Source organism: Hirundo rustica, chromosome 5 (genome assembly GCF_015227805.2).
Source record: "Hirundo rustica isolate bHirRus1 chromosome 5, bHirRus1.pri.v3, whole genome shotgun sequence".
Taxonomy (NCBI): Eukaryota; Metazoa; Chordata; class Aves; order Passeriformes; family Hirundinidae; genus Hirundo; species Hirundo rustica.
In genome coordinates this window covers 25,959,802-25,976,594 of record NC_053454.1, presented here as the reverse complement: position 1 = coordinate 25,976,594, position 16,793 = coordinate 25,959,802, and the positions used below count along the sequence as shown (strand labels likewise).

The 16,793-nt window shown below is 36.1% G+C and overlaps 1 protein-coding gene across 7 annotated transcripts in view; it reads left to right on the top strand.

Annotated features, from left to right (window-relative positions):
• Positions 1–16,793, top strand: part of FRYL (FRY like transcription coactivator) — a 161,849-nt gene that overhangs the window by 131,209 nt on the left and 13,847 nt on the right. For all 7 annotated transcript variants that reach the window (XM_040065713.2, XM_040065715.2, XM_058420797.1 and 4 more), the window contains 9 exons: positions 321–518; positions 1,699–1,860; positions 2,149–2,223; positions 3,344–3,520; positions 6,175–6,378; positions 7,196–7,366; positions 10,625–10,878; positions 13,016–13,223; positions 15,145–15,294. In XM_040065713.2, coding sequence (XP_039921647.1) covers positions 321–518; positions 1,699–1,860; positions 2,149–2,223; positions 3,344–3,520; positions 6,175–6,378; positions 7,196–7,366; positions 10,625–10,878; positions 13,016–13,223; positions 15,145–15,294 — 1,599 coding nt within the window. The remainder of the gene's footprint in view (positions 1–320; positions 519–1,698; positions 1,861–2,148; positions 2,224–3,343; positions 3,521–6,174; positions 6,379–7,195; positions 7,367–10,624; positions 10,879–13,015; positions 13,224–15,144; positions 15,295–16,793) is intronic.

Here is a 16,793-nt window from a genome sequence, read left to right as displayed (position 1 = left end):
TGCTTCAGATAGTGGTAAAAACCAGTGTAACTACAGGGATGAAGAGCCGCGTTCTGTAATGTAGTTGTGGCTGGCCCAGGGACCTGGAGCTACTGAGCCTGCTTGCCTGGACCTGACCACGCACCCTGGGGTGGTCTGATACCTTGCCACTGCTGTCCTGGCACTTCTGGGTCTGAAGTTTCCCTCCTGTGCTAGCCCCTTCAGCCATGTGTAATAGATCAGATGTTCTGGGTTGGGGATTCCTATAAAATGCCACTGTACATAAAAATTGCTGATTTGGTTGAAGGGATTGTTGTGTGATTTGTGTATGTTCTCTTCAGAGTCCATATTGGAAGGAAGCCCTTAATATTTTGAAACTGGTGGTGTCTCGGTCAGCAAGCCTTGTTGTGCCTAACGATATTCCAAAGTCTTACGGAGGTGACGTAGGTTCTCCGGAAATCTCCTTCACGAAAATTTTTAATAACGTCTCCAAGGAGCTACCTGGGAAGACCTTAGATTTTCATTTTGATATATCAGAGGTAATTATTATGTTTAGATGACAATGCACTTAGGACTTGCTGTTACAAACTCTGATGTTACTTCCTTTTAGCCTTCTACATTTATATGTTTTTAAATAAGTACAGTTTTTAAGAATGGCAGAGATTGAAGTTTTATGTATTTGTAAATGAGAGTCACGCTGGAAGATAAATTTCAAATTCTTTTATGATGTTTGTTTGCCTTTTCCCCCTTTTGAATGTCTGGAGAGTTAATTACTAAAAGTCAGTAAGATTATTGTCAAGGGTATCTCAGCTGTGTCAGAGAGCAGACAATGCAGCAGGCTGCTGCTTGCAGCTGAACATCCCAGGCTCAATAAATGAAGGGCTGTGCATTCAAGGGCTGAGAGGATTAAAACCCTGTACTGCAGTTTTGGCATGACTTTGGAAGGGGGAGGAAATTTAGAGGAGGGCATAGGATACAAAATATAGGAAATTCAATGTAAGTGGGATACAGTTGGAAGACAGCCTCCCCTGGTTAAAAATGTCACCCCCAACACCAGTGATACTCATTCTACGTCTGAAAAGGGGAGCATGGCCAAGTGACTGCAGTGTAATATAGAGACATGAAAACTGTAGGAAGCAATCGGAAGTAAGAGCTCCTGGTTGAAGCTAACCCTAGATAATGATTAGAGATATAGATAGATGTCTTAGGAATGTTACTTAAATAGGTAAATACATTCACTACTGAACTTTCAGGGCATGTGGATAATTGAGAGACAAGATGAATTCCCATGGAGTTCACTGGATTAGCAGTTGCAGTCAAAAGAGTTGAATTTGATCATTGTTTTTGCAGAAGTGTGTGTGTTTGTGAGGTTGCTGGTCTGTGAAAACAGTTTGTTAATTTCAGGGATTCTACAGAGAAGCTTTGCATCTTTTAAACTTAGAACACAGTTGGTTTTAAAGTGCGTTTAAAAATATAATTGGATTGTCAGCAGAAAATGTGCATAATTCAAAGCCACACAAGTGAGCAGAATGGCAGCTTGCTGCAAAGGGTACAAGTATTCAGCTTTGTATTTCCCAGTGTACCAAGGCTCAGTGGATTAGACATGGGCTTTACAGAATGCTTACAAACATTACATATAATGCTAAATTCTAAGGTCAAATATATAGTCTTTACTAATATAGATTGGCATTTTAAGAAAGTGTTTGTTGTCTTTGCTAGACACCAATTATTGGGAATAAATATGGTGATCAACACAGCGCAGCTGGTAGAAATGGGAAGCCAAAAGTCATTGCTGTGACCCGGAGCACTTCTTCAACTTCATCAGGCTCCAATTCAAATGCACTGGTTCCTGTCAGCTGGAAGAGACCACAGCCATCTCAGGTACATTGTGCCTCAAACACTTTATACATATATTAGAGACAGCGTTTGTGAATGTATTTTAAGAAAATGTATTGAAGTGTTATTTGAAGTCTGTATTCTGTCTTAGCGAAACAGTACATTGATACGGCATGAACTAAAAGCTGATACTGGTGAAAAGTACAAAATTTTAAGATTCTTTTTAGAGGATGTCAATGTGCAGTACGACTAGTTGAAAACGCATGTTTTATATTTTTACCTGGACCTCCAGCAGCTGCCATGCTATGTGATTTCCTTTGGTCTATTTTTCAGAGAAGGACTAGGGAGAAGTTAATGAACGTGCTTTCTCTGTGTGGTCCAGATTCTGGCCTTCCCAAGAACCCTTCGGTAAGTGGTGATGGTGGTTTGTTTTGGTTTTTGAGCTCAACTAGCAGAAAGCTATTGCATTTTTAGTTGTTGGTTAAGTTATGAACAGTGGATTTGGACAAGATAGTTTTGGTTCAGCAGTTCACAAATCCAATTGAAGGATTAAAAAGAAGAAGTAATGGATTACTGTTAGTCCTTAATGACTCCAATGGGCATGGTTGTCTTGGCTAGAAAAGAGAATTGAACTAGGTCTCCCCTGTTCTGACTAAATCTCTGTCTAGTCCATTAGAGATGATTTTGAGTGAAGGGGTAGCAGTAGCTGAGGACTGCAAGGTATTAATGCTGTATTGAAAATATCATAGAATCCATTGAAAATAACCAGTGGATCATAAACTTTGAAACACGGTTATTTACAGGAACAGTAATCTTAACTGTTGAGTAAAAATAAGTTGATGGTTTTACTTCTCTAAAAAAAAACCCACTGGCATACTACGCTTGATGGTGGTGATGACATTGACAGCTTTGAAAATAAAGTGGATAGCCTACCTTGGTTATCATCTAGAATATATATATATTTTTTATTGTGCCATTGAAGTTCTTACCTGGGGAAAATATTGGTGGGAGAGGGATTTTGATTCTAGTGGAAGATAAATAAAATAGATGCCTGAAAGTTGAAACTGAAGAGATTAAAAAACTGTGCATGGAAATAAACAGAATATTGACATTTGTGACAATTATGAAGGCCACAGTAGCCCAGTATTGGATTCCTTTTAAAGGTGTACAGTCCTTCCACAGCAGTTTGTAGGTGAAAACAATATGGTCTGTGTCATATGGATGGTTATTATGATGGATTTTTTTGTTCTTAAATTTGACTGATATTGTGGTTATGAAAGTGAAGTTGGTGGGGATATATTTTTCTCTCTATTTATACCTTTGTAACTCTTAGCTACATTAAGGAGAGAGTGATACCACTAATTTAAAGATGTATTTTAAAATCCAACTAGTCTTGAAACAAACTGTTACCAATATAGCGGTCATGCTGGCTGCCACTAATTGCATTAAATGGCAGGAAGCAGGATAGGCGACTTTTGGAGTTACAGAAATTAGAAGTTCTTACTTCTGTTTTTACCTATATCTGCAGGTTGTGTTTTCTTCTAATGAAGACTTGGAAGTAGGAGATCAACAAACTAGTCTAATTTCAGCAACAGAAGAAGTGATTCATGAGGAGGAAGTGGCTGTAGAAGACAATACCAGTGAACAGCAATTTGGAGTTTTTAAAGACTTTGACTTTTTAGATGTTGAATTGGAAGATGCAGAGGTGAGACCTTGGGGCTTCTTCTGTGTATTTCCATTTGAGAGCATTTTAAAGCTAAGGTTGTGTTGGTGCAATTCTAAGGAATTGGCAGCCCTACTAGCTAATCCAATTCAGAAGAATTTATAACATGATGGATCTTAGATAGAGAAACCTTGGCCAAAAACTCTGCAGGGTTAACTTGTTGTAAATTCTTGGCAGGTTTTGGGGGGCAAGAGTTGAGGTTTTTTGGAGGGATTTAGGTGACTTTATGAAAGTGAAGTGATATGACAGTGTAAGCCAATGTCAGCATGAACACCTGGGCACCACACAGGAGAAGACTTAATTATGGAACAGTGTGTTAAGAAAACGGCGTAATCCTTGTTTCTGATACGATTCTGGATTTTGAGAATTTGATGAAAGGCTTTCAAAGTAACAAACTGTATGATACACTATCATTATATACAATTGACTTGCTCTCTATAATTGCTTGCTTTGACTTTTACATTATATCTGGTATATTGCGGTTCTTATGTTTCCTCTACTTCTCTTTCTTTCAAAAAGAGAGAGGAGAGGTAAAACAAAATTAAGTACTGAGAAACAGTGAAAATTCTGTTAACAACTGTTACTTGTTTCAGATCAAGGAAAGGCTTCAGACCAGAATTTGCTGAAGCTTAAAAGTATGACTAAAAGGAACTGGGAAGGAAAAAATAAAATGTTTTGTAGTTTCTTGCAGTGGTTTTGTTACAGTCTGTGCTAAATATTGAATTAGCAATGGAGATCCTTGCTAGTCATGAGTCCACAAGCTACTGAGAATATCTACCTATCTGAACACTGTTCTTCTCTTGCTTTATCTAGACCTCTTTACGGGGTTTCCCCCCTAATCCTTTAGTTTTATCTCACTTTCCTCCTGCTTCCTGTGTATTGCTTCACTTCAGCCAGTATTTGCATCTTCTAGGAAAAGTACAGGCCTATGGTCATTATGGTCTATAGCATAGATGTAACCACACACTATTCAGACACCATTTCCTATATTGAGTACAAGTAGTCAAACCGTTTAGAATTGAGGCTCAGTAGTATTAAAACATTATTTTATCTTGACAGGACTTAGCATATAGGATGTCAGAAGTTGAAAACTGCCAAATGAACTTAACCTTTAACTTCATTTTCTGTGCTATTTTAATAGCAGATGATAATTAAGAAAAGACAGTTTCTTTTTTATTACTTGCCTGAATGCAACATGTAGTGCTGTACAAGAGAAAAAAAAATAAGACCACAGATAGCACAGATTTAGGGTGTTACATATAAATTCTGCACTTGGTATAAGAGCTCTGGCTTACTTTTTCACCAAAAATATAGAATGTTCTTTATTGCTAATAATTAAATATCAACAGTATGAACTGGGGCTTTTACATTAACTTCTGAGTAATATCCAGATTGAACTTAAGTGCTTCAGCCCAAATAGTAGTAGTACTTTGCTGTACTTGAAATTACATTGTTTTGCCATAACTTTTCATCTTCTTTTGAGGAAAAGAAGTAACTAAGAGAGAAAGAGATTACAAAATGTTTACTGTGCATGTTTAATGAGTCATGGGGATTTCTGAAGTCACCACGAGAGATAGCCTGTTAAGGCAGGTTTGGAGCCGTGTTTGGGGCTAGATGTGGTGTTTTAGTAACTGTAGAGCAGTGAAGTGAATTTCACCAGGTTCTCCATATCATTTAGTGAATTGTTGAAGGTTGATGGAGTACTTGAGACATTCAAAGGTCATTATTGTACTTGTGAATTAAAATAACAGTGTTTTTAAGATATGGATGTCATTTAGTATGATGGATATTTGAAATCCACATATCTCAGTTTGAAATTGCACAAAGAGAATGGATCCAGCTGTTGGTATTCAGGGTGCATTTCATAAAACTGACACAAAGTAGCTGATAAAATAGTTAGTGACAACATCATATTTTCTACACCCTGTATATAATTATTGTTGGTAGTGTTTTGTCAGTTGGATGTGGTCAGTATAGATTCATGTGTGTTAGTTAAAGAACTTCATCAATGTTTGTTGGAACAGTTGCTTTACATGTTACGCTAGAGAAAATGTATCATGAGCATGCTGATTTTAGTGTTTTGTCCTCTGTTTTGGTTTTTTTTATCTCATTAGAAAGAGACATTATTTTAAATACTAGCTTTTTGGCTAAAGCTTTTTTCCAGAGCTTGAATCAGTCTTTTACTGTTGGCAAATCCTATGTAATAAAACATTTTTCCCTGGTTCTAGAGTATCTTTAAGTGTTTGTCCTCGTTCTTTCTAATTATATGTGTTTTCCTTTTTGCTAACCAGGAGCTGCAGGTAAGTTGCAGCCTGGTGCCCCGGCTTGTTCATCTGTTGTTGTCTGTGATGTGTTTGTACTTTCTAGTCAGATTATAAAATCAATACTGATATAGTTCTAGATTACATATTGAGTTACTTTCCAAGAAGATATTCAAAAGATTTCTACTTCCTTTGCCATATGTTTTATTTACGAGCATTTAACAAGGTACTTAAAATTTTAATAAAACTAAAGGGCTGATTGAAACTCTGTTCATGACACATTTAGTACTCGTGTTTTCTCTGTCTCATTTGTGTATTAACTTAATTATGTCGAAACTCGTACATCCCATATGTGTGCAAACTTTTTTATTACAGGGTGAAAGCATGGACAACTTCAACTGGGGCGTTCGCAGGCGCTCTCTTGACAGCATTGACAAAGGAGACACGCCGTCCCTTCAGGAGTGTCAGTACTCTGGTAGCACACCCAGCTTGAACTTGACCAACCAGGAGGATACTGATGAGTCTTCAGAAGAAGAAGCAGCACTGACTGCAAGTCAGATCCTGTCTCGTTCACAGATGGTAGGTTATTCTTCTGTGGAAGAAGTCTGAGAACTTAATCTTTCCCTAGCACATTTAATGGCTAAGTGTGGCTCACACTTCCAGCCTAAATGATGTAGTAAGGAACTAAGTTAATGTGCCTAAGCTTCTTGTTCATAACAGCATCAATGAAGGAAAAAAGTTACTTTACCACATTGGTAGTACATAATTGATAATTTATAATTTTAGATTTATAATTTTATTACAATATTAATTATTAATCTAAATCAAAAAACCACCCCAAATTGCTAAACAAGCTCAAGAGTATTAAGTGTTTATATGGGTGTCTAAGTTGTGTTTAAGCACAGAAATTGCTAATCTAATTTTGCATTTTGAAGCCTGTGTACATATAACTTAGGAGAATCAAGAATGCTGGCCACTCAGAAGTCTCTCTGCATTACATAAATGAAATTAAGAAAAAGTTGACTTCATGGGGAGCAGTTTGATGCATATGTTGCTTTTCAGACTTTAGGCAAAGCTTGTATTAATGTTGCTCCCTACAAAATGCTCTGCTTTTCATTGGTTTCAGTCTGACAAAAAGAACTTCTAAAACAAGAAAGAAAATAATTTTCCTTAAATTAAAAAAAAAAAAATCTTCATAAACTCTTTTCAAAGTGAAATATTGCAGAAATGCATGTGATGCTTGTAATAGTTTTAGTGTAAAGCAGTGAAATTCATAATATGTGAATAAATTCAAATAGCTAGCAATACTGAAACAGGCTATTTCAAAACTCATGCATTCTTTACCTGCAGTTTGTGTTTCCTTTGAAGAATTTTGTTTCTTTCTTTTCTGTCTTAGTTAATCAGTGATGCTGCCATAGATGAAACAGTGTCAGATCATGCTGGTTTATCACTTCAGTCTCAAGATTCCACTAGCAGTGTGGGAACAGAAGAGGTGCTTCAAATCAGAACTGAGACCCCAAGTTTGGAGGCTTCTTCTCTAGATAACTCTAGCAACCAGCTGCCTGAGGTGGGGAGAAATGTGGGCTGGTGCATGGCTGATTTGGGCTCCTTCTAGTTTTAGTAGCAACTTTGGCTTTCTTTTCAACTGAATTTTCATCTGTTACACTGATTAGTTGATTTGCTTTTAATATTTCTAACCTGTTGGCATGTTCTTACAAAATGTTCCTTCAGTATGGAGACTACTTGGATGGACTGAGGGAACTTACCACAGGTTAAAAATATTCTTGAAGGGCTGATCATGATCATTTCATGGTGCAGAATGAAACAGGCTAAGATTCAAAATGCTTTTACTCGATATCGTTGAAATCCTTCTTGAGCGAGATTTTCTTTCAAATACTTTTTTATTTCCCTCCCCCTGTCCCCACCTTTTTGTTTTTTTGCTTTCTTTGGGTTGTGATTGGTGCTATATGGGAATAAAACCTCAGGCCAGCTGTGTTAGCGGTTGGTTCCATTAAATAATCCTTTAGAAAGGACTACAGATGCTAGTGGTATACTTTTTTTGGAAAGGCCCATGTGGACTGAGACAGATTTCAAGCTAATGGCCGCCTGCAAATCTGTGAGTACTTCAGTTTATTGTGTTTTCAAATATTTGAATAATTTAAAATTTAGAAAGACACCCCTAATTGAAAACAAACTCTCATCTGCTACAATTTTTCTCCAAGTGGCTTGGTTTAGGTGGACTTTTTATCTCTTCGTTTGAAATTATTTATGCTACTGGCTATCTTATTTGCATAATGTTGGTTAATCCCATCTCTAAGTATACATGCAGTTTTATAGAGTATTCCAGAAAATTAAGCCATTCCTATGTGTATTTGACTAACCAGTGGGTGTAGTGTTGATACAAAAGTGAGTCTTCAGCCAGCCTGGTTTAAACCATCTACTGACCAGTTCAAGTGACTGGGTTAGTTCAAGTCTCTAAAGGCTCTAGTTTACCTGTTTGCTACTAGAAAAATTGCTCTTACTAACAGGCAGACCACAGACATGGCTAATACTTAATGAAGAAATCTGTAAGAACAAAAAAGTACAATAAAGGGAGAGTGGCTGATTTCCTGTGATAAAATCCTCACCTTTTGAAGGGGTGATACTGTGATGCTCATAAGTGCTTTCCCCCACATTTTCATATTATGATTATCTATGTGCTTTTTTTAAAAAAGTGTTTCATTACACCGCTGTTGATAAATTGTCTCAGCTGTTCCAGAACACCTGTGCTTAGCTTGTCAAACAAATTGTTTTCACTTCTTGTGCTCATCTACAACACACTTTTTTCATCCAATAGAATTTTGTTTGAGGAAGAACATTTAATCTGGGTGAACTTTTTGCACACAGGATAGATACTTTAGGTTAAGATTTCAGAAGCAAGAAGCAGCATGTAAGCTGGAATTTTATAGACTGAAATTCACCACAATAAAACTTTTGTCTTCCCCATTGTTGCTGTGTTATATCCACAGCTGTAACTAATTTTTAGATTTTCTTAGTTCTTTCTGAGACTGCCCTTAGAATTCATTGTTCTTCTGCAGTTGCCTTTATAAAATCACTGTACCGCTATAATACAGGTGAAAATACACAAAAAAGCACCATTGTAATTTAAAAATATTGAGAACATTTAAACTGGGCTGTAAAATAATTCCATGACTAGGCAACATTCAGAAAAAATTGCTGTATATTAAGAAAATACTGCAAATGAATACAAATGCATTTGCTAGATACGTGTTTCGGGTTTATTTTGTGCTTGTTGGAATGAGAGATTTGGACAAATACATAGGTTTCTTCAAGCACAATTCAAACACCCAAAGTTATTACTCTACAAGACTTAGCTATGTGGTTGGATTTTGTTGCTCAAAAACTGAGCTGGCTTTATGCCTCTTGCCAGAATGAGCTTGAAAATGTGCACACTGTTGACCCATCTCGAAATATTTATGAAGCTAGTAAAATCGATTTTCTTCTGAACACTTACACTGTACAACTTGTAGCATGGGGCAGTTGTTTTTTCCTCTGCTCCTGTACTTTATATAAAAAAGCTTTTTTTATATAAAACTCTTTCAGCACAAGCATTTCATTGTATGCCAACTGTCAGTTGTCAAAATGTTTTTAATATAAATAAGTGTCTATCAAAGTTAATCTAAGACAATATAGGAAACATTGAAGCCATTATTCTAGACAAGAGTGTGCTGGTTAGATGAGTTCCTTGTTTGGAATGCTATATTGAGATTAATAGTTTTCTTAAATGTATTTGGCTGATTCCCAGAAAATGCAAAAAAGATATTTCACATTCCAGTTAAGAATTTACTGTCTATCTGAGAAGAATAATTTTATTCAAAGATAAGTTTTACAAGCTTATGTATATGAACGTTTCTTACTAAAATGATTCTCTGTTTTGCTCACTTGCACTGTAGATTTGTGAGGGGGTGGTTTACTAGAAGTAATTTTCCTAATTTTGGATATGCCAGTAGAGGAAGACCAGCATACTAAGCATGAAAATATGTGATAATTTGTGCCTTTAGGAGATAGCAATGTTATTTTTATTCCACAGAAAAATCCAATACAATGGTTTTAAAAGATTTCATCATAAATTAACTGAATCTTAATTCATCTGTTCAATATAGTGTTGTTAATGAATATAATAATGGTAATGGAGGAAGGGAGAAAGGGTCATTCTGGTATTACATACCTGAGTTTAATTATCCTCTCTCTGTAATTGCCTGTTAATGAAAGCCTACATTTAGAGATTCGGGGTAAAACCGTTAAAGATGCCCATATTGGCAGTAATGGCAAAATAATAAAAACAGTGGAACATACATTTTCCACTGTTTATCTATTACACTGTTGCTAAGTAGTTACACTTTAGAAATTCGTTGAAATGGAGAATGGAAAGGACAAGAAATATTCTCCTATTTGCTCTAGACTGCAAAGATAAGCATGAGGCAGTCATTTGGATCCTTACCTAGAAAAGTAAAGTATGGAAGTCTTGGGTGGGTTTGATCTCACTAAGTCTGAGGCTGTTTGCATATTTTTCTATCAGATGAAATATATTTGAGAAATTTTATTTGCTCTAAGTAAGTCACATTCTAGGATATTTATGTTTACCAGAAGTTATGAACATTACAAATATGCCCGTCTTTGCTCAAATAAAAATGTGTGAATGAGCCAATAGTTAAAGTAAATATTTGTACGTAATCTTTTATAATTGTTACTTTACCATAATAGCAACTGCTAAGAATCCATAGGCCCTGACAGTAATACTGATCCGAGGGTGTGTGATTCGCAGGAAGGCAGCTCAGCAGTGAGGGATGAACAGGTTAGCACTGCTAGTGAGGACACTGGCTCCTACCTGCTACATGAGCAGCAAGACTGCCTGGTCTGTCACGAGGCGCTGGAGCTGGAGGAGAGCCCAGAACTGGCAGAGGCAGCAGCTCCTGAAAGCTATTCTGAATCTGTCTGTGAAGAGGATGTCACTCTTGCTTTGAAAGAGCTAGATGAGAGATGTGAAGAAGAAGAAGCTGACTTCTCTGGTTTATCTAGGTAAGATTAATACTGGTTATAAGTAACAGAAATTCCATGTTATCGATGCATTATCAAACAGGCTTTTCTATGATACGGAGATTTCCATTAATCCCATAATACAGTGTAGAACAATGGCTTGCATATCTGAAATAATGGTTGATCAGTTTTGCCTGTTATAGCAAAACTAAACTCATACTAAACTCATTACCTTTGTCAGCAGTTGTTTCTGGTACAAGAAAAAGAGTTGTGCAGGAAAATATGAGAATTCTCGAATAAAAGAAATTAGCAGTTTTCTTCACCATCAGTAGGATAGAAATGTGAAAAATCATCTGCAAACAGTATAACAGAGAAAAGGTCTTGAATGGCTCTCACGGCAGCACCCAAAGACATGAAAAAAACAGGGGAAAAAAGTCTTTTTTTTTTTTTTTTTTTTTTAATCAAAACTCCTGTAGAAATTTGTCTTTGAATTTGCTCAAGGGTTATTTTCATTATTAAGGTTCATAAGTCTCCTGTATAATTTTAAGATATTTTAAACTGAAATAACTTTTTTTTTATTTTAATATGGAGAGCAAAAATAACCATTGAGAGGAAAAGTTAAAGTTAGTTCTGGCTGGTTGAGTCATATTTAAACATAAACTCTAACTCCCCTGGAAGTAACAGTCTAAGAAGGAAGGAAAAAGAACAAGAAACTCCAAACAAACAAATAAAACCCACAAACCAAACAAAAAAATTGCAAATTTTTCATAGGCTTGTTCATATTTAAAATTTGTTCAGAAGTTTAGATGGAATAATAGAGAGACTTGGTATATATAGGAACATAGACGTGGCATCTGTTCTTTCAGAGAGGTCTCTCAAGGAAGCATTTTCAGAAAAGAACACAACAGGAGATACAAAGGGAGTTGTTCGAGAAGGTTTTACTGAGAGAACAGAGAAACTTGACTCTTGTGATCCCACACATGACCTACTGCACTATGCCTTGTGAGAATTCAAGGCTGGTACCAGGAAAGAGCAGTTTAGTTCCTCATTTGCAGCTGAACAATCCCTCAAGGTTTTGTTTTATTTTATTTACACTAAGCAAGCAAATGAGAAGCCCCATAGCTCTGAGTGACACAGGTGATAGGGTTGGTAGCTAGTTAGGAAATAATCTGAAAATCTTTTTTGTAGCTTTGCTTACAGATGATAATCAAAAGGGATTTTTCTTAGCTTTTGAGCTTTGTGCTACTAAGGTGAAGGTATCTAAAACCAGCACCCATACTTCTTGTTTAAGACACGTTTAAGTCTTGTTGAAGATGTAATGCTGCTGTGGATGAGGCAGTTGTCATAGAGAAAAACTGTGATTTAAAAGATTATTTTAATAAACTATCTGTATACTTGGAATCCTCCCACTCATATTTGTCCTGCCTGCATACAGTTATACAAGAAGAAATGTCAAATTGTATCATCCCTTGTAATGCAGAATATTTTAATTTAATCATTATTTTAATAATTGGAAGTAGTAGCGTTGACTAATTTATAGTTTGATATATTTACTGGGTGTTTGGTGCCTAATGGAAAGTATGGCAGCAGACTGCTCTGTTAACAAGGGCTCGTTAAACTGATTGCCCATAAAAGTGAAAGTGTTTCGATCTATCTCCATTTGCTTATGTTACTTAAGACAGTTATAAAGCGCTGTTACATTCCTAAATGAGCTCCTGTGCTTCCCTTAAGGAAAGCTAAAACTTACCACAGATATTGGTGGACCATCTGTTCAGATCAATAAAAATTGAATGGGATCTTACTTCAGTTATGAGGGGCAAGAAAAGAAGCCTGTTTCTAAGTGGCATCTGTATATACTTATATATAATGCTGTATATACCTATAGTGCTGTATATAGCCTCCAGATAGCTCTTGGTTTGTAATTCTGTGTAGAACTGACATGCAGTAGTAAATTTTGGAGAGTATAAGCAATTTTTAATACATTGCATAGCAAAAGGTTTTGATTGTTTACTCTTTTCTTGGTTCATAGTTACCTTAGTTGATCTGTTACTTATTTTACAAAATGCTAGTCTGCATTCAAAATTCTTTTTTTTTTTTTTTTTCCTTCTTGCCAAAATGGAGGTGTTTTCTTCCTAAAAAGTTTGCCGAGGAGGTAATTTCTGTTATTTATTGTTTGTAGCCAAGATGAAGAGGAACAGGATGGTTTCCCAGAAGTGCAAACTTCCCCTCCTCCTTCTCCATTTCTTTCTGCCATATTGGCAGCTTTCCAGCCAGTGGCCTACGATGATGAAGAGCAAGCCTGGCGCTGCCACGTCAATCAAATGCTGTCAGATACAGATGGATCTTGTGCCGTCTATACATTTCATGTCTTCTCAAGGTTGTTTCAGGTCAGTGAATTCTCTGTGTGTGATTGCTCATGTGAAATCCTTTCCTTCTGCTTCTAAAACTATTCTTCCCCTTGAAACTGCAAAAGCCACAAGGTTATGATAGCAAGAAGCTTTAGAAAGCAAATCGAAAGCAGATCAGAAAAACACATTGCTAACACACTGTTTTTCCTTAGGATATCTGCTCTATTGATTGCCTAGGAGTGAACTTGCTCAGAAAATAAACAAAACTTGAGAAAAGCTCAAAAAAATTGCTTCAGTGTTTCTTGAAAGCTCTTAGTTCAGGTTGTGTCCCTTCTTTTATTTTCTGAACATGACCCAGGTTCTGGTTCTGTGATGATTACAGAATTAATTTCTTCTGTGTGGTTTTTTTTTTTTTTTTTTTTTTTTTTGGTGGTGGTGGTGGTTTTTTTGCATTATTTTGGGAATCATTATTATGAGATCACAGCATGACAAACATTAATGAATTTATCTTGCATCTGTCTTTTGAGAAGAGTGTCTTTCTGCAGAGAAGTAATTGAAACACCAGGAGATCCACTGGAACTGGATGTTTCAAATGCCTCTCTTGAACTATATTTACCTCATAGATCTGCTGTCCAACAAAAAATGCCTAAGGCTTGATTTTTCTGGCTCCCTCCTCCCTATATGTAGGGGATGAGTTTTTTACTTTTTAAAAGTAATGATGCTTCTTTGCAAATTCCTGTGGGGTAGAATAAGCATAATTAATTCATTTTATGTATAGGCAACATGCCAAATGAGCTAAGAGAATATTCAGGACAAGACCTTGTGGCTCCAGTCCTTTCTTGCATCTCTAATATTAATTTTGCTTGATTTTTAACATATCATAAAAAATTTCTCTGTGAAAGACCCACACTAGCACATATTTTGTCCCATGTGTATGGGCAGTAACTTATATGTGAAGAATTCATACTCTGCCTTTCCCGTGAAATAACCCATTTTCCATTTTATGTTGAACTAATTTCATGACCACAGTGCCATGAAATTTCTGTTACAGTTGTAGATTTTTGTCTTTTTGCTTCATCTAGACATCAGGGATTTGGCTTCTCTCTATTATACCAAAGTTTTGCTGCAGTTGGTTTTCACACATTCATTCATTTCCTGAAAGTGGTGAAACGAGAGTTCATAGTCTCTTGTGTTCATTAAAGAGGGAGCTAGGAAGAGGGATGAAACTTGGCTTAACAGCTGGAAAGTTGGATATTCTGCACAATAGCAAGCCATGGTTCAAAGCATGGCAAAAAATATTCCTGAGGAATTGTTAGTGGGTACAGAGGAGGGTTAAAATGGTCAGATGATACTCAGGAGGCCTTGTTTGACTGGATCTTTCCATTTTGCTTTCTGGCTCCTTCTTCCTGTGTTTAACTTTGCAGCTTATATAGTTTTTTCTACATGTAATTTCCAGGCTTAATGAAATAGTACATAGCAGGGTGCAGTGTTACATTAGGCTAAGCTCTCTGCATAATCTAACATGATAAACTCAGGACTGATTTTTGAAGAAGGTGTGAATCCTGCTGGTGGCAGTTTTGGACAGATCCTGCTATGCAGGTCACCTACTGACTCATAAAACCCTAATTTTCTGCAACACAAACATGTGAAAATAAATTGAACTGTCTGTACTGCAAGAAGGCAAATTTTCATCCACCTATACTCAGTATAGAGGCCTAGATGTGAAAGGAGTAGTTGTCTTTATAGATACTGGCTGGTTTTATTGATTTATTGCATTTTCTAGAGCTAATTTTACACAAATATGCAGGGAAAAATACATATTAGTTTCTCATTTAATGAAAAGAATATAATGTGATGGAAATTTGTCGGGATGAAAGTTTGCTCTGAAATTCTTACCTAAAAAGCCAGAAGAGTAGTAAAACACAATGTAAGATAAATGTTTTTCTGATTTGACTTCTAGACCATTCAAAGAAAGTTTGTATCTATTACAAATGATTCAGTCAGCTTTCTTGGTGAAAGTCTACAGCGCATTGGAACAAAGTTTAAAAGTTCTTTGCAAGTGATGATGTTGTGTTCAGAATGTCCAACAGTCTTCGTGGATGCAGAAACGGTAAGAATCTCAAACTTTCACGTTGGAATATCTGTCTCCTTAAACATTTCATGTAACATACAAAATGGTGATTTGATATGTGGAAAAAAGAAACTCTTAGAAATCAGAAGGGAATTAAAATCTTAAAGGGACACTGTGTATCATAAACACTGGAAACCACAAGTAATAAATGCATTTTCTATAAAAATTGGCTCTAGCTGTAACAGTGAATAGTAAGGAAACATACTGATACTAGACATCACTTTAATTCCCTTACTACTCTTTACCTTTCCTACTTGTTCATATTTATTCTCTGCTCACTGCACAGGTAAGAAAAAGGAAGACTACTTATCTAGCAGCAGCTTTGCCTTTTTATGTTATATTGTTTTATGTATATATTCAGTGATGCATGAAAAGAATAATCTCGCTACCAATATACAATGAGAAGACTTTGAATTATTGGTTGCCATACAAGTTGAAATCCTGGTTATAATAGATACTAATCCAAGAAGTCAGCTCAATGTTCAGCAGCAGTCAAAAAAAAACCCCTGTGCTAGAATTATCAAGACAGGAGACAGGAAAAAAGCAAAAATCACTGAATCAACATACATATTCCCAGTATACCTACATCCTGAATTTTGGGGGCAGTTTTGGTCCCCTGCTCTCAGAGCAAAGGTAGTAGTACTGGAAAAGATGAAAGAATTATCACAAGAATGATGAAATACATACATGTAAGATATGAATATGTTGGCTTAGATTTTTAGCCCTTTAGAAGATAAACCTGTCCAGAGATGTCTTATCATGGATAAGTGGTAGAAAGTATTTTATTTTTGTCTTAATTGATGTTAAGGGTGATAAAATTAAGCTAGCAGTGACTCTAAAAAACATACAGGACCAAGGTATGTGGTATATTACAAGATACATGATCAAACAATGAAATGCTGTCACTTTTTATGGTGTCTTTTTTATGTTTTCAAAAACCCACTAAGGAAATACATGGAAAAAGTAGCCCTGGACAGATCCTTAAAATATGCAGCACAAGGTGTTGACAGAGGCTAAGAAAGCACTCTGGGGCAGGTGGATCACCACATTTGCCCTTCTTTAAACAACTGCCATTAGACATTGTCAGCTGCAGGGCTGTGGTAGATGGATCTTTGGCCTTGACACCCAGTGTGAGGTGACCTGACACTTCTCTAACCTGCTTTTTTTCCCTTGGTACTAAGGGGTAACTCTCACTTAAGAATATGAGAACAAAACAAGCATTTTTTTGCACTACAGATAGTGCATTTCAACAGAACCAGCTGTAGTGGTTTTTGTTTTTACTTATGCCACTTTAAAGCAGTAGAAATTAATCAAAAAAATAAATTTCTTTAAAATAAGAAGCTGCAAGAAAAGTTACACTAGTGCCTAACTGAAACACCATGTGCATTTTGAAATAAAAAAAGCAAATCTATAGAAACACAAATATAAAAAGGATATAAATAAATATAGTACACAAATACTTGTATGTGTGCATGGAC